Genomic DNA, 25,005 nt, shown 5'->3' on the forward strand with positions numbered 1-25,005 from the left:
ATCAGGTGCCAGCTTACTCACATTCTGATGGAAAGAGAGAGAATACCTATACAAAGAGTTACATAAAATGCTGACTGGCAGCAAATCCCACTACAAGGCGATAATGGAAGATTTTAATGTAAAATGAAGACTAAATTGAAGAATAGTTTTCAGTGGAAAGATCTGGATATCTTCATCTACATCTACATGAATACCCTGCAATACACACTTTCGCTACCATTCCACTCTCCAACAGCGTGTGGGAGAAAGAGCACTTAAATCTTTTTGTACAAGCTCTGATTTCTCTTATTTTATTATGATGATCATTTCTTCCTACATACATTGATGACAGGAAAATATTTTCACATGCAGAGGGGAAAGTTGACGATGCAATTTCACGAACTTTAAAGATTGCCACCTCAACTTATTTACCATATCTGTGACACTCCCTCCCCTATTTCACAACAGAACAAAATGTGCTGTCCCTCTTTTGACTTTTTCAGTGTCCTCCATCAATCTTACCTAGTAAGGATCCACTAAAGCACAGTAATACTCTAGCAGAGGAGAAACAGGCAGTCTGTTTAATAGAGCTGTTGCATCTTCGAAGTGTTGTGTGCAATAAAATATAGTCTTTGGTTTGCCTAACCTACAACTTTATCTATGTGAGTGTTGCAATTTAAGTTACTTATAATTGTAATCCCTAGGTATTTAGTCAGGTTGACAGCCTTTATATTTATGTGATTTATCATGTAATGGAAATTGAATGGATTTCTCTTTGTACTCATGTGGATGACCTTATACATTTTGTTATTCAGTTATTTGAAAAAGACAGTGATTACGCCTTAGCAGAATTTATTGAAACAAACAACTATTCTTCTAGAAGATCACATAAACTGAATTTGGCAAGCAACAAGTAAAAGTAAATAGAAGGAGATAAGAGTATATTTTACAAAACCATAATGAAGAAATCTTATAGGTTGTGATGTTTCTAAATCACTTTTGAACTGCCAGTCATCGCTGGCTTGCATAATGCAGAGTAAAATACAGATACATAACTAAACTGAAACAGAATCATAGGGCACAAAATCAGAAATGTACATCATAATAGTACTTTTAAAGAGATGGAAGTATTCGAGAACAAGTGAAGCATGTTTAATATTATCATTGCCACTCTCCAAATCTGTCTCTATATCGCAAAAGTAGTGACATATTAAATGTTTAGCAAATTATTTTTTCAGACAGCAAAATGTGGTAAATAAGCAAAGGAAACTAAAGAAAACAAAATCATAAATGGAAGAAGGCAATTGTTATTGAGGTGCAACACGTTGTATCCTCCTTGCACCATGGATCTTGCTGAGTTGGGGTGGCTTTTGTGCATCATTCATAGAGATAGCTGTACTATAGATGCAAATATAATGGAGATGTATCTGTGGAGAGGATAGGACATCCTGTGGTTCCTGAAAAGAGCAGCAGCCTTTTCACTGGTTACAGGGTTGACAGTCGGGATGAATGACTAAATAACCTTGTAATGTTGGCCAATTTGCAGTGTTGGTATGGAAAACACATGAAAACAAGGAGGAAGTGCATAAATTATTATTCAAGATGGCATGCAGCTCTTCCATATCACTTTGTAATGATGGCATCCTCTCAAGTAAAATATTCTGCACCACTGTAGTATAAGTTTATATGCCTACTAGCTCAGTAGATGATGGAGAGACTGAAAGAATGTATGGTGAGGTAAAAGAAATTATTCAAAGGTTAAAGGTAAAATCAGTGACACCTGCACATGACTGGGCTTCTGGTCTGACTGTAGGTAAGGAACAACCTACTTTGTCACGACACTAGGAGGGGTAGGGTGGCGGCCCTGGCTGAGGCAAAGATCCCAGGAGTTCATTTGATAGCAGACTGAGAGTGGACCTGGAGCCATCCTGGAGGAACTAGAATGAAGGGAAATCACCACTCTGGGATCCGCAGGGGCAGAGTCTAATGCTAGACCACCACGGCCACTCAAGTATGAGAGTCAGCCAGAAAGTAATGCCTCCATTTTTTTTCTGCTTAAATTAAGTTTGTTAAGCTGGTCCCCAGCATTGTTGAGAAAGGAAAGGAAGAGGGGGAGGAGTAGCACCTCATTAAAAACCTAGGTTCACCTGGTCCATGTAACAGTACTTTGTGAGGGTTTCTTGCCAGTTTAATGGCAAAAACCTCAATGGAAGTGAAGGCAGAGATGAAGATCATTAGTATGGGAAAACTGGCGGAAGAGGTAATGCTGCTTTTATGGATAATATATACACTCAGTATGTGCTGGACTCTTCAGTGGAGGAAACTCCATTGGAATTCAGCATTCATAGTGTGTTCTCCAGGTTAAGAGCAACTGTAAAAGGCATCTGTACTCCAGATTAGGGGCGGCCTTAACTAAACTCTGGGGCTTACAACCTGAGTTTTAAGTCTGTGGATGGGCTATACTCACCCCCTTCCCCCCTCAACTATCTTAAACTTAAGGCATGAAGGGGAACACTTTCAGTAGAGACTACTACAGTAGGTAACTGGAAACAGAAATCCTCTGCTGCTGTGAGTGGCACAACCAGGCTGTCAGTTTCTGGAGAGCCTCTAACATCATACAGAGAAGATTGGAGCTTCCCAGATCCTCAACATGAAAGGTACAATCCAAGAAAGAACACCTGTTTGGAATACTAAACATCAATACACTTCTGAAGACGGGAAAATTAAAGCAACTGGTCAACACTTTAAAAGACCAGAATTTCTACATACTGGCACTAAAAGAGACCAGATATCTGGATGAGAATCCATTTGACTCAGAAGAGTTCAGAATAGATAAAGGAAACATTGTGATAAAAAAAAAATCCAGCTCAATGATCCTAGGGATAGCCTTCATAGTCAAAAGGAACATAATTGGATCCGTAATCAATTTCACCTCCCCATCAAACAGGATCTCACTTCTGTCCATTTGATCTGGAAATAAGGCTTACACCCTTATCAACACACAGGCCTGATAAATGAAGACAACAAGACAGACTCTCAAAAGGTGAATGACTTCTGGGAAACTCTTGAGGATCCAACTTGAAAGTCCCTCAACATTATGTTAATGTCTTGCTTGGAGACTTCAATGCTGACACAGGCAGAGAAAAGAAATACAGAATAGTTGTGGGAGACTACCCGCCACTTAGAAGAACAAAAAGAAATGGCGAAAGACTTGTCGCATTTTGTAGACAATTCAGTCCTATACTAATGTCCACATACTTCTCAGCACTTTATAGATATTTGTAATTATTTACCTGCCTTGTCTACGTTTTGTAGCTTGTAGGCATGCAAAAAGAGTATGTGTATGTGGGTTTGAGTGAAGAGTGGTAAGTAGAGGGGGGGGGGGGGGGGGATGATGGTGGTGGAGGGGAGGAGGTGTCTCGCCATGTGCTTCTGTGTGCATTCCTTGTTAATAATCTCAAATTTTATTTTATTTTTCAAATGGTGCAATATAACTCACTATGGGATGATGATTGGTGATGCCTCTAAATAAAAATATAAATAAAAAATATGGCTAAACAAGCTTGATGACCACAGTGAACAGAACTAATATTGCTAAAGAGGTATTACTAACCTGGATTAACTTCTTGGTATGTTATGGATCCATATGCATCAATAAGGGTTTGAAATCCTGCTGTGAACTTATTTGTTCTAACATATGTTGGTGGAGTATCTGACGTTTCAATTATATTAAGAAATGAAGCTACAGAACTTCCAGAAGCAACCTGAAAATAATACTTTTTTATTAAATGCTGAGTGATAAATATGCAGTACACAGCTTTCTTTCATACAGAACACAAATATTTAAAAAGTAGTTTTTTTCTCTCGCGTCATAACAGAAGGCTGAAAAAGGATCTGAAACACCTTTAAAGTTCATTCCATGTAGGCTTTCATGGCCGGCATCTTCATCAGTAAACACTTCCGGGCTAAGTTGCCGTGGTCGATCTGTAGAACTTCTTCTCCCTGACGTTTCGTTCTCAACTACGGAGAACATCTTCTGAGGTGAGTCAACGACTGGCTGCTAGGAGCTGGGGCCGCCGCTTATATGGATATCATAGGGGGTGCCACCACACGCCACGTGGCGTCGATGTGCAGCTATCTCTGGCTATCGTCTGTTCTCTCGATTGCAGGCAATCGATTGTCACGTGATTGATGCAACGTCGACCACCATATCTTATCCAATTTTAATCCTTCTTCTTTACGATTAAAATTGTATTGATGTTTGTGGATTTCAATTGCCTCCCTATACATACGTGTATAATAATGCGACGTCCTTGCTAGCATGCTTGTTTCACCAAATTTTATTTCTTGATCTCCATCCTTAAAAACATGTTCTGCTACTGCCGATTTGTCGATAAGTCCCAAGCGACAGTTTCTCTTGTGCTCCATCAACCGTGTATTGATGCTTCTTTTTGTAATTCCTATGTAAACCCTGCCACAACTACATGGAATTTTATATACCCCTGGGGTGGCTAGGGGGTGACGAGCATCTTTTGTTGATCATAGGCATTCACTAATTTTCTTAGTAGGTCTAAAAATGGTCTCTACCTGAAACTTGGCTAGTACTTTCCCAATGCAATCTGTGATATTATGGATGAACGGAAGAAAAACTTTTCCAGCTGATGGTTGTTGCTGTCTCCTATTTTTAGGCATTTTTCTATGTGGGTGAAGTGCTCGGTTAATCTCGTTTTTCGTATAACCATTTTTCGCAAAGGCCATTCGTAAATGATTTAGTTCTTCTTGTAAGTAGCCTGGTTCACAAATATTATTGGCCCTATCCACTAATGTTTTTATGACCCCCCTCTTTTGCCTAGCGTGGTGGTTTGAGTTCTTATGGAGGTAGTGATCAGTATGTGTACCTTTCCTGTAGACCTTATGGCCTAAGGTCCCATCCGCCCGTTTGATAACTGATACATCTAAGAAGTTAAGTTGTCCATGCTTCTCCTTCTCCATAGTAAATTTAATCTTTGGGTTGATGCTATTTAAGTGTACCAGGAAATCATTCAAGTCTTCTTCCTCATGATTCCATATTGCAAAGGTATCATCCACATACCAATACCACTTCGAGGGGCTTTTTTTGGCCGACTGCAGTGCTTGATGTTCAAAATATTCCATGAATAAATTCGCAATTGCGGGACTTAGGGGGCTTCCCATGGCTACCCCATCGATCTGTTCGTAAAATTCACCATCGTGCTATCGAGGACGTCGCATTATTATACACGTATGTATAGAGAGGCAATTGAAATCCACAAACATCAATACAATTTTAATCATAAAGAAGAAGGATTAAAATTGGATAATATATGGCGGTCGACATTGCATCAATCACGTGACAATCGATTGCCTGCAATCAAGAGAACAGACGATAGCCAGAGATAGTTGCACATCAACGCCACGTGACGTGCGGTGGCGCCCCCTACGATATCCGTATAAGCGGCGGCCCCAGATCCTAGCAGCCAGTCGTTGACTCACCTCGCAAGATGTTCTCCGTAGTTGAGAACGAAATGTCAGGGAGAAGAAGTTCTACAGATCGACCACGGCAACTTAGCCCGGAAGTGTTTACTGATGACCTTTAAAGTTCATCAGTTTGAATAAAGCTGAAGCTAACATCATTTAGGAAATGTCTGAGCTCTGAAAGAAGGTAGAAAAGAAATTATGTTCAAGAAGCCACACCCCAGCTCAATAGCTTTTATTAATTTAATTATTTTTAAAAGTATTTTATCAAGGTGTCAGATAGTATTATTATTTATAGCAATTTTTGTTGGTAGATCTTCCCATTTCCACATCCCTGGAAATCTTTTCAACTGATTGACAATGTTATTTGTCAATAATAATAAAAATAAAGCTTTGCAGCAACTAAAATGTGCTGCATATTTCCAAAAGTGGAATAGACAGTTTATGTTACAAAACGCATTGAATTTAAATTTTTCTGCACTTACCCCACCATCTTGCAGTGCTTGAGTCATCCTTGGTAGGTCATTCACAGGCACCCAGCACTCTGCAATAAGGCATCTGCTTGTGACATCCATATTGAAACCATTGAGAGTATGGTAAATAGCCTTCATCTTGCGTACCATCATTGTCCATCTGTTCAGCTCTTTAGCAACAGACTGTAGTACCCTCTGCCTGTGGTCTTTAGTTTGATTTAGAACCTGTGAAGAGTAAATGATTTGGATTGCATTGAACTTAACGGAATTTTTATTATTGTAGGGACCTGTAAGGTCATCTGAGGCATTGCAAGCATCAATACAGTTACAGTACACACACATACACACACAAAAAATTAGTTATCGTTGTGGCACTACATATGTCACCATATTACTGATATTAATAATCACAACATTAAAATAAGGTATGTGTCATGTTACTGTTCAGTGATATATCAGCACTTCCCAATAATAATAATACAATAATAATAAGGGCGCCCATTACCGGCGGCAAAGAGGGGGGGAAGGGGGGGAGGGGGAGGGCCTTGCATCCCTTTGCCACCCCTAGCTCACAGGGAAAGGAAAACATTATACTGTAGTGAGGCGTTTTTCTTTCAAGAAATTTTTAACAGGGTCAGAACTGGAACTCTTTTTGGTACTTCGAAATCCCCAGTTGTCTTCCAAAATACTAAAAATACTCTGTACTTACCAGGCTTGCACCTCCCCTCCCCCAACAAACTATCATATGGATGCTCTTGAATAACAAATATGTTACACTACCTAAATTTTCTTGCTCTCATTTAAAAATTTCTTCAATGTTTCTTCCAAATTGCTAATCTGGTAGCTCCCTGATAAATTTCTTCCAAATTGCTAATCTGGTAGCTCCCTGATAAATTGAGTTTATTACACTGAAAAGTTTAGATAAATTGTTTACAGAGTGCTTCTGTTTTTTTTTTTGTTTGTTTTTGTTTTTTTCCTTATATTTATAATGGAGTGATACCATCCCACCTTTGTTCCTGGTATTTTACTTACAACATTTGCCATACACCTGGAATCTACAGTAGTTCACCCAGATATGCATTACAAACTGCATGATATACAACGATGACAGAGGCATAATCTTTAGTGTTCTGATGCAGGCCCTACATTGAGGTCTGGGCACCATGCTGCCTGTTATTCTCAATGCCTTCTTTTGCAGTTTAAAGGAACAGAACAATAAAGTATCTTCAAATTATTTCAAAAACTCAGTTCATTTACACATTACTTTGCAGGGGGCAGCTACTGATTAAGTGCTTCTAACTGAAGAGGCAGGGGTTGTTAGTTGATGGAATCTTTGAGTTAATAAATATTAACTATTCACTTATATTCACTCCCAAAAATATAAAATGTGATTTTGAGTGTGATTTTGAGTGTGTGTGTGTTTGGTCAAACACACTTAAGCTAGCTGATCAATTCAGCTAAATTTTCTGCATGAATATAGATAATTGTCTGGTTCACTTGCAGACCTGTAGCCATTACAAAATGTTTCATCATTCCAATATAAACCATTTCTATTATGTCATTATAGACTTTTGACAGAAATATACAATTTACAACTTGCATTTGTAATGCAAGCAATGCAAGTTCTCTAAATGGTTAAGGGCCCCGGCCTACATGTGGGATAAATGGCACAGTCAAAATATTTTTTGAAACTATTCATACATGCAAGATGTTTTTACAAATGGTGTTCTTTGATGTTATGTTTTTGTCAAAGTAAGCTACAAATCTGAAAATTAAACACTGTTTCAGTAAATAATAATTTCATGTCACTCAATAAATGAGTGAAAATCTTGCAACTGGATACTACTTCTGCAACTTGCATGTCCCTAATTCATCACAGTTATCCAACCAGTAAAGGAGAGCCTGCAGTTAAGCATGGAAACTGAACCACATGCTGTTCCTCATAAATACTCATACTGTCAAAAGGTGAAGGCTAGATTAAAGACAGACTGAAAATTTTCAGTCTGGTCGGACTCAACCCCACAGCCTCTCAGTTTCTAGACCCAACATGATAACAACGTCAACAGAGCTTCTGAAACCCATTACCACTACAAAAAACTGCAATATTTGTCAGGGTTGACATTATTATCATTTTAATTATGCCTTTATCAATGCAGCAACCAATAAATCTGCAAACAATAAGAATGATATATACATGAGTTGCTGGAGCAATCTTTAATGGTTCAAGATGACAATTACAGTACCTTGGTTTGGGCCAAGTAAGTCCGGAACTAGTGTACTGTGGATATGTTGAGCAAGATTGAAGATGAGTAATTTTTATAAATTAAACCGAATCAGCACACTGTCACAGACAAGATTACAGGACACTTACCACATGCAATTGCTAATAATCAAACAGTGAATGCTAATAAATCCAAGACACAACTTTCTATTTAAGACAGAGGGCACAAGCTGCTTGAACCTATGGCCATTCTTGTCTTTTCAGTTATCAAATATGCACTTACATGCAGCCTGGACAGAGAGCAATGGACAGACATGACATTATAGGTTAAGTCTTTAATTAAACAATTAATAGTTTTGTTATTATCAATAATGGTGAGGTCTTTGGTCCTATCACATGCTGGAAATACCCTGTGGAATGACAGAAAAGCATTTTATCTTGCATCCATGCATTGAATTGGATGTGTGAAAATTAAAATTCCACTACAAACTGACTGTTATTTTGGTTTTTAGATAAATCCACGATATACATGAAAGAATTAAACAAAGGAGTCTAACACAGTCTATACTTTTTTCTCATAATACTTTCAGATAAGCAGTGTAGCCACACATAAAATTAAAACCAAAAAAAGTATCATAACCAGTCACACTATGTTGCATATTTCCACTCATCAGCGATTGTAATAAGTGGTAATTTTTGGAGTCAGTCACAGTTAGCTAGAAGGTTTCCTTTCAAGAAGATACATGTTTCAGCACTAGCAGGAAGAATGATTGCTTATCACTAAAGCTGTAAGCGAATTAGAAAGGCATTCTACAGGCTTCTACAAAAAGCTCTATCATTTGTCCAATATCATAAAACTCTCTTGACAAATGACAAATAAAATTTAAAATCCAAACTGAAGCAATTTATTCTAAATTATTTCTTCTAATCTACAATAACTATTTAATCAAAAAGTATAGAAGACAGATATGTTCACTTCTAAGCTTTTTATTTCTCAGTCTTGATTGCAGGAACTGATGAAAAGTTACCATATTAGGTGAGAAAATATAATCTGTGTACCTGAGCACTTTGCTAAAATTACTACATCAAGATACAAACTGTACCAGTCAAATACATAGTGGTAAATTAAAATAGCTCTCAGATTTGATTATGGTATTATTCACCCAAACTGGCAACTGTTCTTTAATTCCAGTGATCAATATGGAGAAACAAAAATTTCAAGAACTGGGATAATTGGATTTCTCCACTTGAGACTAATTTGACCCCAAGGTCAGCTTCTACCAGTTTTTCCATTCTTTTGTAAGGAATCAGTGTTAGTATTTTGCAACCATGACTTATTAAACTGGAAGTCCAGTAATGTTCACATCTGTCAGGATGTGCTGTTCATAATACGTAGCAATAAATTTATTACATTCCTCATTTGTATTGTTAGAGTTGTAAATATTACATATTTTACATACTGAAATTCCTTTCACTAGTTTCTAGTTGCATGGAGTGTTGTCCAACAGTGGAAGTAGTGGTACTTGTTAGACTATTCGTAGAGGTGTTTCCCGTTACTAGTCAAAAACAATGTTCATATTTCATGTTACGCCATCTCTTAGTTATCTGTTTCCTAGAATTTTTTGCGATCACTGAAAACCCTGAAGCCAAGCTGAAGCCAAGGTTATACAATTTACAAAATAGTGAGGAATAGCTCCCATGATTAATCTTCTGCATAGGGAATGGAGATTTCAGTCCATTTGTTGACTTTTAAGTTTTAAATTAATTTTCATGAAAGTTTTTTTCATTTTCTTTGCTTCCCAAAAATAGTGTTTAAGTCTGCTGTGGAATTTACAAAATTTTTCATATAATTTTAATAGTTTTCATGTTTCCTTTTTTATTCATGTTTTACTTATCTAAAATTAAAATTATAAAAGAGAACCAACAAAATTGATGACAGAGAGGGTAAATAATACAGGGAGTAAGATAAAGATTTTGGACAAGTTATGGAAAATACTCTGCACTGGCAATTTTCTGCATATCCTAATGAATCAAATTTGTAAAATTCTGGAAGTATTGATATTCAACTGTATCTTTAAATTTGTTTTCCGTATTTGTTCAGCTATTTTCAATAAGCAAGGATACTTACAACTGTTAGGTCTTGAAGGCGGGTGCGGACACCAGATAACATATCAGCACGCTCTTCTGCAGCAGTTGGACATGAGTACAGTGCTGCATGGAAACCTGTACACACTTTTTTCACCCGAAGTCTCAACTGTTCACCTTGAAAGAAGGCCACAAACACTGTCTTCTGTACCATGTTGCCCTGTAAGAAAACCATTACACTTCAACAGTTCATAATTAAAATAAGTATGCAAGTTATGTACTCTAAATATTAGAGAAATAAAAGGTGCAATCAAAACAAGCAAAGTGGTACAGTGGTTAGCACACTGGACTCGTATTTGGGAGAATTATGGTTGAAACCAGCATCCAGCCCTCCTGATTTGAGTTTTCCATGATTTCCCTAAATCACTCTAGGTAAATGCTTGGATGATTCCTTTGAAAGGGCATGGGTGATTTCCTTCCCCATCCTTGAAATAATCCAAGCTTATGTTCCACCTCTGATGACCTTCTATCGTGTGGACATTAAAGCCTAATCTTCCTCTTTTCTTTAAAAAAAAAATCAGAAGCTGTAATACATTGTTCTTCCTTGCTCTTAATTATGTAACACAATTTTTTCAGATGTAACATGATAATCTACAGAAGGTCTCTGGTCTTGTAACTGGGACATCGTCTCTTCTGTGGTATATAATGAAGTAATTTTGGGGGATTAATTCAGAAAATTAAAATTTTTGTCATCACTGATTATAGTGCCTCTTGGCTCTGTCTGAAACTACTGTACACTGGTATATATAAATCTTTTTAATTTATTTTGCTGAATATCTAACACCCAACTGGTGAAAATTGTTGGTAATAAGAGTAGAGTGTATAATGGTATAGCCTTCATTTACAAGGGAAAGAAAAAGAATAATTCAACCCCAGGGTCATTACTGCGCAATAATTGTATATGAACAGAATGAGAATATTCTGCTGTGAAATAAAAGGTACTGAATTGTACACTTGTAGTACAGGTTCATAATTTAAAATTCTGAAAAGCAAAAATTATTGCATTGATGTGTAATATTTACATACATGATGTAACACATAAATCATTAAATTTACTGTGGACTGCAGTATTACTTTTTTTGTCAACTGTGCAGTACAGCTCAGTTTTATTGTATAGTTAAACAAATTCAAAAGAAATGTGAAACACGTCAGTCAATTTCATAGATGTTGTTAATAAGCATTGATTTTAAGTAATTCATTTGGTGTTCGATAGAAACAACATTTTCCTTGGTAATTAAAAATTAAATCTAACATTTGATGATAATTTTAACATTTACATCAAATACACTTTTGATGCAATAGTATTTTTGATTCACTACAACTACAAATTTCTGTCCAATTCAGTTTGAAACAAAACATACTAGTCAGTTAAACTTACTGTCTTTGGCTCTTCTAAGGGTTCTTCTAAGTCAGCCTGTCGCAAGAACACATTTCCATGTGATATTCTCCATAGCATTCTCTCAAATCCTGGAACCTTCGCTTTAGGTACAACTCCAGCAACAAATCTATGAATCAGAAAAAACAAAACCCCTCAAAACTTTCAGTCAGCTTGAAATGCCATAACATCTATACATAAAATAATGTATGAGTACATAATTTTTTTTAAATGAGCAAGGGGTATAAAATTATCCTTCTTTGCTACACCGGTTTGTGCGTTTCACTGATAATTTCTCACATGTCTTCTTTAACCATCTGCCCCATTAGACAAATGAAAATATGTTGTATGAACAATATATTTATGACAAAGATACCACCATAGCAGCTGTGAAAAAAATTGTTGATTTCTATCACAACGACTTTCATGATCCCTTGTGCACCAGTGCACAAAATGCTGTACAGCTATTGATGCCCATATTGAAAAATACGAACTATTCTTCTGATTTTTGCACTGACAACTAATACTGATGCTTTTAAACTCGACTGAATGAAGGTAACATCTTTATTTGCTTTGCCTGTATTTACTGTGACCTTGTCTTTATACCACTAAATAATTGGGAAACTTTACTTTTTTACTGACTCATACCAACAGTAATGAAATACATGAGACAAAAAATGTCTGAATTTATACTGACAGTCAAGTTAATAGTGATTATTGCTAATAAACAAAAACGACTGTGAAAATGATCTATTTCCTACAGTATAAACCCAAGTCCAGATGTAATGCACATTCACGCATCTAATGTATGATTGAATTTCAAAAGAGTTCAGATAACAAGCAGTACAGTGCTTTAGTCACTAAGGTTACTTTCTTGCAGTCTGTTTCAGCTGCACACATCTTGCAAGTACTTATTCAGTGTTGGAGCTACACTATTCATGCACAAGTGAAAGATCGACTGTATCTGGGATAATTAGTGAAGCATGCAAAGTTAGCTGGATGAAATTAAAGGACACTATCATGCTAAAACTGTATGAAGAAAAACTGACTGAAGTACCTCAAGGAATTGAACAGTATGCAATAGTTCGTCATTACATCAGCTCTCTCAACAGTAAACATGCCAGAATACAAAATACAGAACACTGAGATTCTTACGCTTATAAACGTATTCTCATCTAGTGCTGTTGGTGTTATTTGATTGGCTATCACTTTATCGGGCTAGGTATTCACATTTATGAAAAAGACAGTGACTCCAGAATTTGCAGAGATTCCATTCTATATGAAAAACTCACTGGAAAAATCAAAGATCTTTAACAGAAAACCACAACGTAGCACTTCCTTACATGATTGCAGGTGATGAAGCATTTGGGCTGATAGAAAATTTAATGAGACCCTACATAGAAATCAGCTGACATATGAAAGAAGGTATTTATCTATTGCCTAACTGGAACATATAGCTATGTTGGGTGTACTTTTGGTAGGGTATGTAATAAGTGGAGAATACTATTATTGACCATGAGATGTCAGTGTGGATTGCACCAAACACATTGTAAAAGTGATTACTGGTACCGTACTTCACAACTATGTTGGAATGAAAGATAGCTTTAATCACAAAGATGTCTTAGAAGGCAGTTTCACAAGTATAGATGCTACCCACACTGGATGACCCATTTCATCAGTGGATAATGTTTCGGCTAAATTCACCAACTGTTTTGTTAATGAAAGTAGACTTGAAAATGTAGACCATGTGACATGAACAAACGTATACTCACTATCGATAAAGCTTTTCTTACTTATACTTTTTTGTTGAGTTATTTTCCTCACAGAAGGTCAACACCACTTCTTCTCAAGCTCACCATCTCAAAATTTTATTTTTATGCAGTTCTGATACTATGTTCCAAAATGCTGGCCTTTTTGCTACTTCATCAATTAGTAACTCAATGTCAACAGTCAGGTTCATTCCTTTTCACAATGTCCAACAGAGAAAAGTAACAGAAACACACAGAAAATTCATCTAGCCATGACAGAAACATGTAATCAACTGAACAGTACACAGGCGCCACTTATCTTCTAACCATGAAACAACAAACATTAGTCTGCTTCTAGAACACTCTGTAACATGTTTATGTAGATATCTTTTAATTGTGCCTGTCTGCAACTTAGCATGTTGTCTTTACAGTAAGTATCAATCTGTCTTTTCCTACATTATTGATATTCCTACATGGAGTTGCCATCGTCTGCTTCTACAGACTTTTTACATAGATGCTGCATTAACACACACTCATATCATCAGTTGCAGATTCAATGCTAGCTGTCTAAATGAACATTTCAAATGTGTGTCTCACATTTCTCTCATGTCAGTGTAGCCTAGTAGCCTAAAACAAGTGAATGCAGTTAATGAAGCATTCTATTTATTCATTCACAGAGTTCTGTAGATCCTGTTTAGAAGGAGAATGATAAGGGCTGTGGAATGAATGAAGAAGTACATTAGCGAATGACAAGGAAGTCACATAAACTTAATCTGTATACTGTACTAATAATGACCTATCACTACACTTGTTAATGCTGTTCATGCTTAAGCCAGCTAAATTTAAACACGCAAATTAAAAGAAGATTATCACTCTGGAAAAAAGTTGCTTCCTGCTCAGCTGTGCTAGACAGTTTCTGTTTATCTGCTATTGATAGCTAAATATTTATCATCTTCCACTAGACAGTGGACTACATCAAAAATTATTAAAAGTGTATGGATGACTGCTTTGTGTGCAATTGTGGTGTAATGTATAAGTTACAAACAAAGTCCATTTTGTTACATACATGTTTTGAAGAGCAATGATGGTAGTGTTCAGTGTGAAGTATAAAGTATAACATTACTGTAAGGTAGTCTGTCAACGGAGAGACAATAAGAAGTACATTATGTATTTTGTAGCAGTGCAATGAAGGTGTCTATTCATGTCCCAACCTAACAAAGGTATCCAACAAAAAAAGGCAGAAATGTGTGACAGATGCTGTAAAATTTATTTCCATTTGCATAATTAATCCTTCATGTCATAACCCAACCACAACCCCCAGCTGTTTTAATATTCAACATTCACAAGCTTTCAGTCTTGGCATTAAGTACATAGTATGTTTTCTTACTTCTTGTTAGTTATCTATAACCATACTGGCAGTTCCTGCAGGAAATTAGCTGAGTTGTCAACTTCAAGCAGCAGTCAGTAAAGCAGATGCCAGACTGAGATTCATTGGAAGAATCCTAAGGAAATGCAATCCGAAAACAAAGGAAGCAGGTTACAGTACGCTTGTTCGCCCACTGCTTGAATACTGCTCAGCAGTGTGGGATCCGTACCAGATAGGGTTGATAGAAGATATAGAGAAGATCCAACGGAGAGCAGCGCGCTTTGTTACAGGATCATTTAGTAATCGCGAAAGTGTTACGGAGATGATAGATAAACTCCAGTGGAAGACTCTGCAGGAGAGACGCTCAGTAGCTCGGTACGGGCTTTTGTCAAAGTTTCAAGAACATACCTTCACCAAAGAGTCAAGCAGTATATTGCTCCCTCCTACGTAGATCTCATGAAGAGACCATGAGGATAAAATCAGAGAGATTAGAGCCCACACAGAGGCATACCGACAATCCTTCTTTCCACGAACAATACGAGACTGGAATAGCAGGGAGAACCGATAGAGGTACTCAAGGTACCCTCCGCCACACACCGTCAGGTGGCTTGCGGAGTATGGATGTAGATGTAGATGTAGATGTAGATGTAGTGGAGAAGTGTCGTGGTCTGAATTGGACCACACTATAACATGTGTGTTGCTATTGATTGTTGTGTAAATTAAGAGAAAGGAGGCAGTGAAACTTGATAATTTAATGCTTCCACTCCTCTCCATACCAGACAGATTACCAACATCCTTGACAACAATAGTTAACTACTAGTGCAGCTTGTAATACTGATTTCACTTTGTTAATATAACTTGATTTGTTCCACACTACTCAATCTTATTCATCAAGGGACACATGGAAAACAATGAATTAATTAATTAATTAATGGTAAATGGATATAATACTGTAGAAAGATTGGAACTTGAACAAGGGTATTGGCATCCACTTTGATAATCATAATCAGTGTTCCATCACATCAAACTACACATCTACCTCTCCCTTGCTCCTCCCTCACTGTTTGCCAAATATTGATGAAAAAATATCTTTCAAATCCTATGTGTGCAGATCCAGCGAAGCAACACAACACAGTTATCATTAGATTAAATACTAATATTTATTGTTAAGTCAATTGTAAATTTTAATTCAATTTCAGCTGATATAAAGTTTAGGAAAATCCTTAAACTGTATTAGAAGTTTACCCCAGGCTACCCTTATCAGGGTTCCCACTGTCAGGCTCATCCTGCATGAGCGCCCTAGTCTGCAGGTCAGAGGCATTTGCAACTTCCAGATTCTTAAAAAATCCCTCTGCCTTATCCAGCACATTCTTCAGTTCTGTCAATTCCAGAAAGTTCTGCTTCAGGTTCACTGCATTCTGACCCAGTTCCAGTAATTCATTCTCCGTCTGCTCAAATTTTGCCTGAAAGGAACAGAAGACAAAACTGTAGAGAAACTTGTTCAACACATTTCTTACAATCACCTGGACTTCAAAACAAAAAAGAAACAACACTGCTCACACTACTAATATGCTACTTGTCATGTTACATTATTGCATGACTTCTTTCTTGACCTTGATCAGTGACCTGTGCTGTGACAAGATTCACGAAAATCATTCAGCTCAGTGGCAGTGGTCAAGTAGTTTACTACAGATGTGTCATTTCCACTTTGCCAGGAAATATATGAGGTTTGACATAAAACAAATGAATGATGCTGCAAATATTCGTAGGCCTACTTGCCAAATATCTTCAGTTAATAGTGGTCACCTTCAAAGCAGCACCCATTTGAATCCACACACTTCTGCATTTGTTCCTTCCACTGCACAAAACAACCTGCATGTGATTTTGCTTGAAGCTGCCTTTGAGGTGCACAGTTCTTGCCTTACTGTGCATCTCAAAAAGTACATATAGAGTAAACTGCTTGCCCACTACCACTGAGGTGGTCAATTTTTAAAAAATTTATCACATTTGAAGGACAGAGTTCAAGATTTACATAAAAGTCATGCACTAATACAGGATGAGGAATATTACATTAGTCATTCAAGGAGTGTCATTTCTTTTCTATCATTATATGTACACTTATAAATATTGGAGAATCATTGATCAATGGTTTTGTAAGCTATCTCTCTTGTGGATGAGTAAAATCTCCTTAAGATTCTTCTTGAGTATCATTCTGAGATCTGCCTTTCCTCTAACTAACTTTATGTAACCATTCCACTTTATGTTGCTCAGCAAACATACTCCTAGATGTGCCACATTTGTGACTGAAGCCACCCCACGCACTTTGGTTACAGATAACAGGACAGCATTCACTTCCCATGACTTCAAATAATTTTGTGCTCATAACAAGCTTCAATACTTTTGTATCATGCCCTTTTATGTGTCCTCCAACATTCATGTGGATTGTTTTGTTTGGAGCTTCAAGATCCAACAGCAAAGGAAAGGTTGTCTAATAATGCACCTAATGCCCTCTGCGGCTTTCTAACAATTTATAGGGTCACCCCCAAATGAAGCCTGCTTGTGTCTGTATATGTGCGGATGGATATGTGTATGTGTGTGTGTGTGTGTGTGTGTGTGTGTGTGTGTGCGAGTGTATACCTGTCCCTTTTTCCCCCTAAGGTAAGTCTTTCCGCACCCGGGATTGGAATGACTCCTTATCCTCTCCCTTAAAACCCACATCCTTTCGTCTTTCCCTCTCCTTCCCTCTTTCCTGATGAAGCAACCGTTGGTTGCATAAGCTTGAATTTTGTGTGTGTGTTTATGTTTGTTTGTGTGTCTATCGACATACCAACACTTTCGTTTGGTAAGTTACATCATCTCCAACCGTTGGTTGCGAAAGCTTGAATTTTGTGTGTATGTTTGTGTTTGTTTGTGTGTCTATCAACCTGCCAGTGCTTTCGTTTGGTAAGTCACATCATCTTTGTTTTTTATATATATATATATATATATATATATATATATATATATATATATATATATATATATATATATATATATATATATAATAGAGGGAAACATTCCACGTGGGAAAAATATATCTAAAAAGAAAGATGATGAGACTTACCAAACAAAAGCGCTGGATGGTCGATAGACACACAAACAAACACAAACATACACACAAAATTCTAGCTTTCGCAACCAATGGTTGCCTCGTCAGGAAAGAGGGAAGGAGAGGGAACGACAAAAGGATTTGGGTTTTAAGGGAGAGGGTAAGGAGTCATTCCAATCCCGGGAGCGGAAAGACTTACCTTAGGGGGAAAAAAGGACAGGTATACACTCGCACACACACACATATCCATCCGCATATACACAGACTGCTTGTGTCTGTGCGAGTGTATACCTGTCCTTTTTTCCCACTAAGGTAAGTCTTTCCGCTCCCAGGATTGGAATGACTCCTTACCCTCTCCCTTAAAACCCAAATCCTTTTGTCTTTCCCTCTCCTTCCCTCTTTCCTGACGAGGCAACCATTGGTTGCGAAAGCTAGAATTTTGTGTGTATGTTTGTGTTTGTTTGTGTGTCTATCGACCTGCCAGCGCTTTTGTTTGGTAAGTCTCATCATCTTTCTTTATATATATATATATATATATATATTACCAAACAAAAGTGCTGGCAGGTCGATAGACACACAAACAGACACAAACATACACACAAAATTCAAGCTTTCGCAACAAACGGTTGCTTCGTGAGGAAAGAGGGAAGGAGAGGGAAAGATGAAAGGATGTGGGTTTTAAGGGAGAGGGTAAGGAGTCATTCCAATCCCAGGAGCGGAAAGACTTACCTTAGGGGGAAAAAAGGACAGGTATACACTCGCACACACACACATATCCATCCGCATATACACAGACACAAGCAGACATTTGTAAAGACAAAGAGTTTGGGCAGAGATGTCAGTCGAGGCGGAAGTACAGTTTCAAAGATGTTGTTGAAAGACAGGTGAGGTATGAGTGGCGGCAAATTTAATTTAGAAATTAGCGGAGATTGAGGCCTGGCAGATAGCGAGAAGAGAGGATATGCTGAAGGGCAAGTTCCCATCTCGGGAGTTCTGACAGGTTGGTGTTAGTGGGAAGAATCCAGATAACCCGGACGGTGTAACACTGTGTCAAGATGTGCTGGCCGTGCACCAAGGCATGTTTAGCCACAGGGTGATCCTCATTACCAACAAACACTGTCTGCCTGTGTCCATTCATGTGAATGGACAGTTTGTTGCTGGTCATTCCCACATAGAAGGCTTCACGGTGTAGGCAGGTCAGTTGGTAAATCACATGGGTGCTTTCACACGTGGCTCTGCCTTTGATCGGGTACACCTTCCGGGCTACAGGACTGGAGTAGGTGGTGGTGGGAGGGTGCATGGGACAGGTTTTACACCGGGGGCAGTTACAAGGGTAGGAGCCAGAGGGTAGGGAAGGTGGTTTGGGGATTTCATAGGGATGAACTAAGAGGTTACGAAGGTTAGGTGGACGGCGGAAAGACACTCTAGGTGGAGTGGGGAGGATTTCATGAAGGATGGATCTCATTTCTGGGCAGGATTTGAGGAAGTTGTATCCCTGCTGGAGAGCCACATTCAGAATCTGATCCAGTCCCGGAAAGTATCCTGTCACAAGTGGGGCACTTTTGGGGTTCTTCTGTGGGAGGTTCCGGGTTTGAGGAGATGAGGAAGTGGCTCTGGTTATTTGCTTCTGTACCAGGTCGGGAGGGTAGTTACGGGATGTGAAAGCTGTTTTCAGGTTGTTGGTACAATGGTTCAAGGATTCCGGGCTGGAGCAGATTCGTTTGCCATGAATACCTAGGCTGTAGGGAAGGGACCGTTTGATGTGGAATGGGTGGCAGCTGTCATAATGGAGGTACTGTTGCTTGTTGGTGGGTTTGATGTGGATGGACGTGTGAAGCTGGCCATTGGACAGGTGGAGGTCAACGTCAAGGAAAGTGGCATGGGATTTAGAGTAGGACCAGGTGAATCTAATGGAACCAAAGGAGTTGAGGTTGGAGAGGAATTTCTGGAGTTCTTCTTCACTGTGAGTCCGGATCATGAAAATGTCATCAATAAATCTGTACCAAACTTTGGGTTGGCAGGCCTGGGTAACCAAGAAGGCTTCCTCTAACAGACCCATGAATAGGTTGGCGTATGAGGGGGCCATCCTGGTACCCATGGCTGTTCCCTTTAATTGTTGGTATGTCTGGCCTTCTTTTGAAGGTGAAGAAGTTGTGGGTCAGGATGAAGCTGGCTAAGGTGACGAGGAAAGAGTTTTTAGGTAGGGTGGCAGGTGATCGGCGTGAAAGGAAGTGCTCCATCGCAGCGAGGCCCTGGACATACGGAATATTTGTGTATAAGGAAGTGGCATCAATGGTTACAAGGATGGTTTCTGGGGGTGACAGACTGGGTAGGGATTCCAGGCGTTCGAGAAAGTGGTTGGTGTCTTTGATGAAGGATGAGAGACTGCATGTAATGGGTTGAAGGTGTTGATCTACGTAGGCAGAGATGCATTCTGTGGGGGCTTGGTAACCAGCTACAATGGGACGGCCGGGATGATTGGGTTTGTGAATTTTAGGAAGAAGGTAGAAGGTAGGGGTGCGGGGTGTTGGTGGGGTCAGGAGGTTGATGGAGTCAGGTGAAAGGTTTTGTAGGGGGCCTAAGGTTCTGAGGATTCCTTGAAGCTATGTCCCGATGTCCATATATATATATATATATATATATATATATATATATATATATATATATATATATATATATATATATATATATATTTAAAAACAAAGATGATGTGACTTACCAAACGAAAGTGCTGGCAGGTCGACAGACACACAAACAAACACAAACATACACACAAAATCCAAGCTTTCGCAACCAACGGTTGCCTCGTCAGGAAAGAGGGAAGGAGAAGGAAAGACAAAAGGATATGGGTTTTAAGGGAGAGGGTAAGGAGTCATTCCAATCCCGGGAGCGGAAAGACTTACCTTAGGGGGAAAAAAGGACAGGTATACACTCGCACACACACACATATCCATCCACACATACACAGACACAAGCAGACATTTGTAAAGGCAAAGAGTTTGGGCAGAGATGTCAGTCGGGACGGAAGTACAGAGGCAAAGATGATGTTGAAAGACAGGTGAGGTATGAGCGGCGGCAGATTGAAATTAGAAATTAGCGGAGATTGAGGCCTGGCGGATAGCGAGAAGAGAGGATATGCTGAAGGGCAAGTTCCCATCTCCGGAGTTCTGACAGGTTGGTATTAGTGGGAAGTATCCAGATAACCCGGACGGTGTAACACTGTGCCAAGATGTGCTGGCCGTGCACCAAGGCATGTTTAGCCACAGGGTGATCCTCATTACCAACAAACACTGTCTGCCTGTGTCCATTCATGCGAATGGACAGTTTGTTGCTGGTCATTCCCACATAGAATGCATCACAGTGTAGGCAGGTCAGTTGGTAGATCACGTGGGTGCTTTCACACGTGGCTCTGCCTTTGATTGTGTACACCTTCCGGGTTACAGGACTTAATCCTACTCCCAACATCACCACTGCTGAAGCCCAGGCTATCCGTGATCTGAAGGCTGACCGGTCCATCGTCATTCTTCCGGCGGACAAGGGTTCCACGACCGTGGTACTTGATCGTCGGGAGTACGTGGCTGAGGGACTGCGTCAGCTTTCAGACAACACCACATACAAAGCTTGCCAAGGTAATCCCATTCCTGATGTCCAGGCGGAGCTTCAAGGAATCCTCAGAACCTTAGGCCCCCTACAAAACCTTTCACCTGACTCCATCAACCTCCTGACCCCACCAACACCCCGCACCCCTACCTTCTACCTTCTCCCTAAAATTCACAAACCCAATCATCCCGGCCGCCCCATTGTAGCTGGTTACCAAGCCCCCACAGAACGTATCTCTGCCTACGTGGATCAACACCTTCAACCCATTACATGCAGTCTCCCATCCTTCATCAAAGACACCAACCACTTTCTCGAACGCCTGGAATCCTTACCCAGTCCGTTACCCCCAGAAACCATCCTTGTAACCATTGATGCCACTTCCTTATACACAAATATACCGCACGTCCAGGGCCTCGCTGCGATGGAGCACTTCCTTTCACGCCGATCACCTGCCACCCTACCTAAAACCTCTTTCCTCATTACCTTAGCCAGCTTCATCCTGACCCACAACTTCTTCACTTTTGAAAACCAGACATACCAACAATTAAAGGGAACAGCCATGGGTACCAGGATGGCCCCCTCGTACGCCAACCTATTCATGGGTCGCTTAGAGGAAGCCTTCTTGGTTACCCAGGCCTGCCAACCCAAAGTTTGGTACAGATTTATTGATGACATCTTCATGATCTGGACTCACAGTGAAGAAGAACTCCAGAATTTCCTCTCCAACCTCAACTCCTTTGGTTCCATCAGATTCACCTGGTCCTACTCCAAATCTCATGCCACTTTCCTTGATGTTGACCTTCACCTGTCCAATGGGCACCTTCACACGTCCGTCCACATCAAACCCACCAACAAGCAACAGTACCTCCATTACGACAGCTGCCACCCATTCCACATCAAACGGTCCCTTCCCTACAGCCTAGGCCTTCGTGGCAAACGAATCTGCTCCAGTCCGGAATCCCTGAGGCATTACACCAACAACCTGACAACAGCTTTCGCATCCCGCAACTACCCTCCCGACCTGGTACAGAAGCAAATAACCAGAGCCACTTCCTCATCCTCTCAAACCCAGAACCTCCCACAGAAGAACCACAAAAGTGCCCCACTTGTGACAGGATACTTTCCGGGACTGGATCAGATTCTGAATGTGGCTCTCCAGCAGGGATACAACTTCCTCAAATCCTGCCCTGAAATGAGATCCATCCTTCATGAAATCCTCCCCACTCCACCAAGAGTGTCTTTCCGCCGTCCACCTAACCTTCGTAACCTCTTGGTTCATCCCTATGAAATCCCCAAACCACCTTCCCTACCCTCTGGCTCCTACCCTTGTAACCGCCCCCGGTGTAAAACCTGTCCCATGCACCCTCCCACCACCACCTACTCCAGTCCTGTAACCCGGAAGGTGTACACAATCAAAGGCAGAGCCACGTGTGAAAGCACCCACGTGATCTACCAACTGACCTGCCTACACTGTGATGCATTCTATGTGGGAATGACCAGCAACAAACTGTCCATTCGCATGAATGGACACAGGCAGACAGTGTTTGTTGGTAATGAGGATCACCCTGTGGCTAAACATGCCTTGGTGCACGGCCAGCACATCTTGGCACAGTGTTACACCGTCCGGGTTATCTGGATACTTCCCACTAATACCAACCTGTCAGAACTCCGGAGATGGGAACTTGCCCTTCAGCATATCCTCTCTTCTCGCTATCCGCCAGGCCTCAATCTCCGCTAATTTCTAATTTCAATCTGCCGCCGCTCATACCTCACCTGTCTTTCAACATCATCTTTGCCTCTGTACTTCCGTCCCGACTGACATCTCTGCCCAAACTCTTTGGCTTTACAAATGTCTGCTTGTGTCTGTGTATGTGTGGATGGATATGTGTGTGTGTGCGAGTGTATACCTGTCCTTTTTTCCCCCTAAGGTAAGTCTTTCCGCTCCCGGGATTGGAATGACTCCTTACCCTCTCCCTTAAAACCCATATCCTTTTGTCTTTCCTTCTCCTTCCCTCTTTCCTGACGAGGCAACCGTTGGTTGCGAAAGCTTGGATTTTGTGTGTATGTTTGTGTTTGTTTGTGTGTCTGTCGACCTGCCAGCACTTTCGTTTGGTAAGTCACATCATCTTTGTTTTTAAATATATTTTTCCTTCGTGGAATGTTTCCTTCTATTATAACTATATATATATATATATATATATATATATATATATATATAATAGAGGGAAACATTCCACGTGGGAAAAATATATCTAAAAAGAAAGATGATGAAACTTACCAAACAAAAGCGCTGGCAGGTCGATAGACACACAAACAAACACAAACATACACACAAAATTCTAGCTTTCGCAACCAATGGTTGCCTCGTCAGGAAAGAGGGAAGGAGAGGGAACGACAAAAGGATTTGGGTTTTAAGGGAGAGGGTAAGGAGTCATTCCAATCCCGGGAGCGGAAAGACTTACCTTAGGGGGAAAAAAGGACAGGTATACACTCGCACACACACACATATCCATCCGCATATACACAGACTGCTTGTGTCTGTGCGAGTGTATACCTGTCCTTTTTTCCCACTAAGGTAAGTCTTTCCGCTCCCAGGATTGGAATGACTCCTTACCCTCTCCCTTAAAACCCAAATCCTTTTGTCTTTCCCTCTCCTTCCCTCTTTCCTGACGAGGCAACCATTGGTTGCGAAAGCTAGAATTTTGTGTGTATGTTTGTGTTTGTTTGTGTGTCTATCGACCTGCCAGCGCTTTTGTTTGGTAAGTCTCATCATCTTTCTTTATATATATATATATATATATATATATTACCAAACAAAAGTGCTGGCAGGTCGATAGACACACAAACAGACACAAACATACACACAAAATTCAAGCTTTCGCAACAAACGGTTGCTTCGTGAGGAAAGAGGGAAGGAGAGGGAAAGATGAAAGGATGTGGGTTTTAAGGGAGAGGGTAAGGAGTCATTCCAATCCCAGGAGCGGAAAGACTTACCTTAGGGGGAAAAAAGGACAGGTATACACTCGCACACACACACATATCCATCCGCATATACACAGACACAAGCAGACATTTGTAAAGACAAAGAGTTTGGGCAGAGATGTCAGTCGAGGCGGAAGTACAGTTTCAAAGATGTTGTTGAAAGACAGGTGAGGTATGAGTGGCGGCAAATTTAATTTAGAAATTAGCGGAGATTGAGGCCTGGCAGATAGCGAGAAGAGAGGATATGCTGAAGGGCAAGTTCCCATCTCGGGAGTTCTGACAGGTTGGTGTTAGTGGGAAGAATCCAGATAACCCGGACGGTGTAACACTGTGTCAAGATGTGCTGGCCGTGCACCAAGGCATGTTTAGCCACAGGGTGATCCTCATTACCAACAAACACTGTCTGCCTGTGTCCATTCATGTGAATGGACAGTTTGTTGCTGGTCATTCCCACATAGAAGGCTTCACGGTGTAGGCAGGTCAGTTGGTAAATCACATGGGTGCTTTCACACGTGGCTCTGCCTTTGATCGGGTA

At 39.9% G+C, this 25,005-nt stretch overlaps 1 protein-coding gene across 3 annotated transcripts in view; it reads right to left on the reverse strand.

Annotated features, from left to right (window-relative positions):
- Window positions 1–25,005, reverse strand: part of LOC126191506 (V-type proton ATPase 116 kDa subunit a 1-like) — a 278,558-nt gene that overhangs the window by 119,455 nt on the left and 134,098 nt on the right. For all 3 annotated transcript variants that reach the window (XM_049932400.1, XM_049932399.1, XM_049932401.1), the window contains exons 4-8: window positions 16,046–16,263; window positions 11,690–11,816; window positions 10,295–10,471; window positions 5,958–6,170; window positions 3,593–3,743 (exon numbers count right to left, since the gene is read on the reverse strand). In XM_049932400.1, coding sequence (XP_049788357.1) covers window positions 3,593–3,743; window positions 5,958–6,170; window positions 10,295–10,471; window positions 11,690–11,816; window positions 16,046–16,263 — 886 coding nt within the window. The remainder of the gene's footprint in view (window positions 1–3,592; window positions 3,744–5,957; window positions 6,171–10,294; window positions 10,472–11,689; window positions 11,817–16,045; window positions 16,264–25,005) is intronic.

The sequence above is a fragment of the Schistocerca cancellata genome, chromosome 6 (genome assembly GCF_023864275.1).
Source record: "Schistocerca cancellata isolate TAMUIC-IGC-003103 chromosome 6, iqSchCanc2.1, whole genome shotgun sequence".
Classification (NCBI taxonomy): Eukaryota; Metazoa; Arthropoda; class Insecta; order Orthoptera; family Acrididae; genus Schistocerca; species Schistocerca cancellata.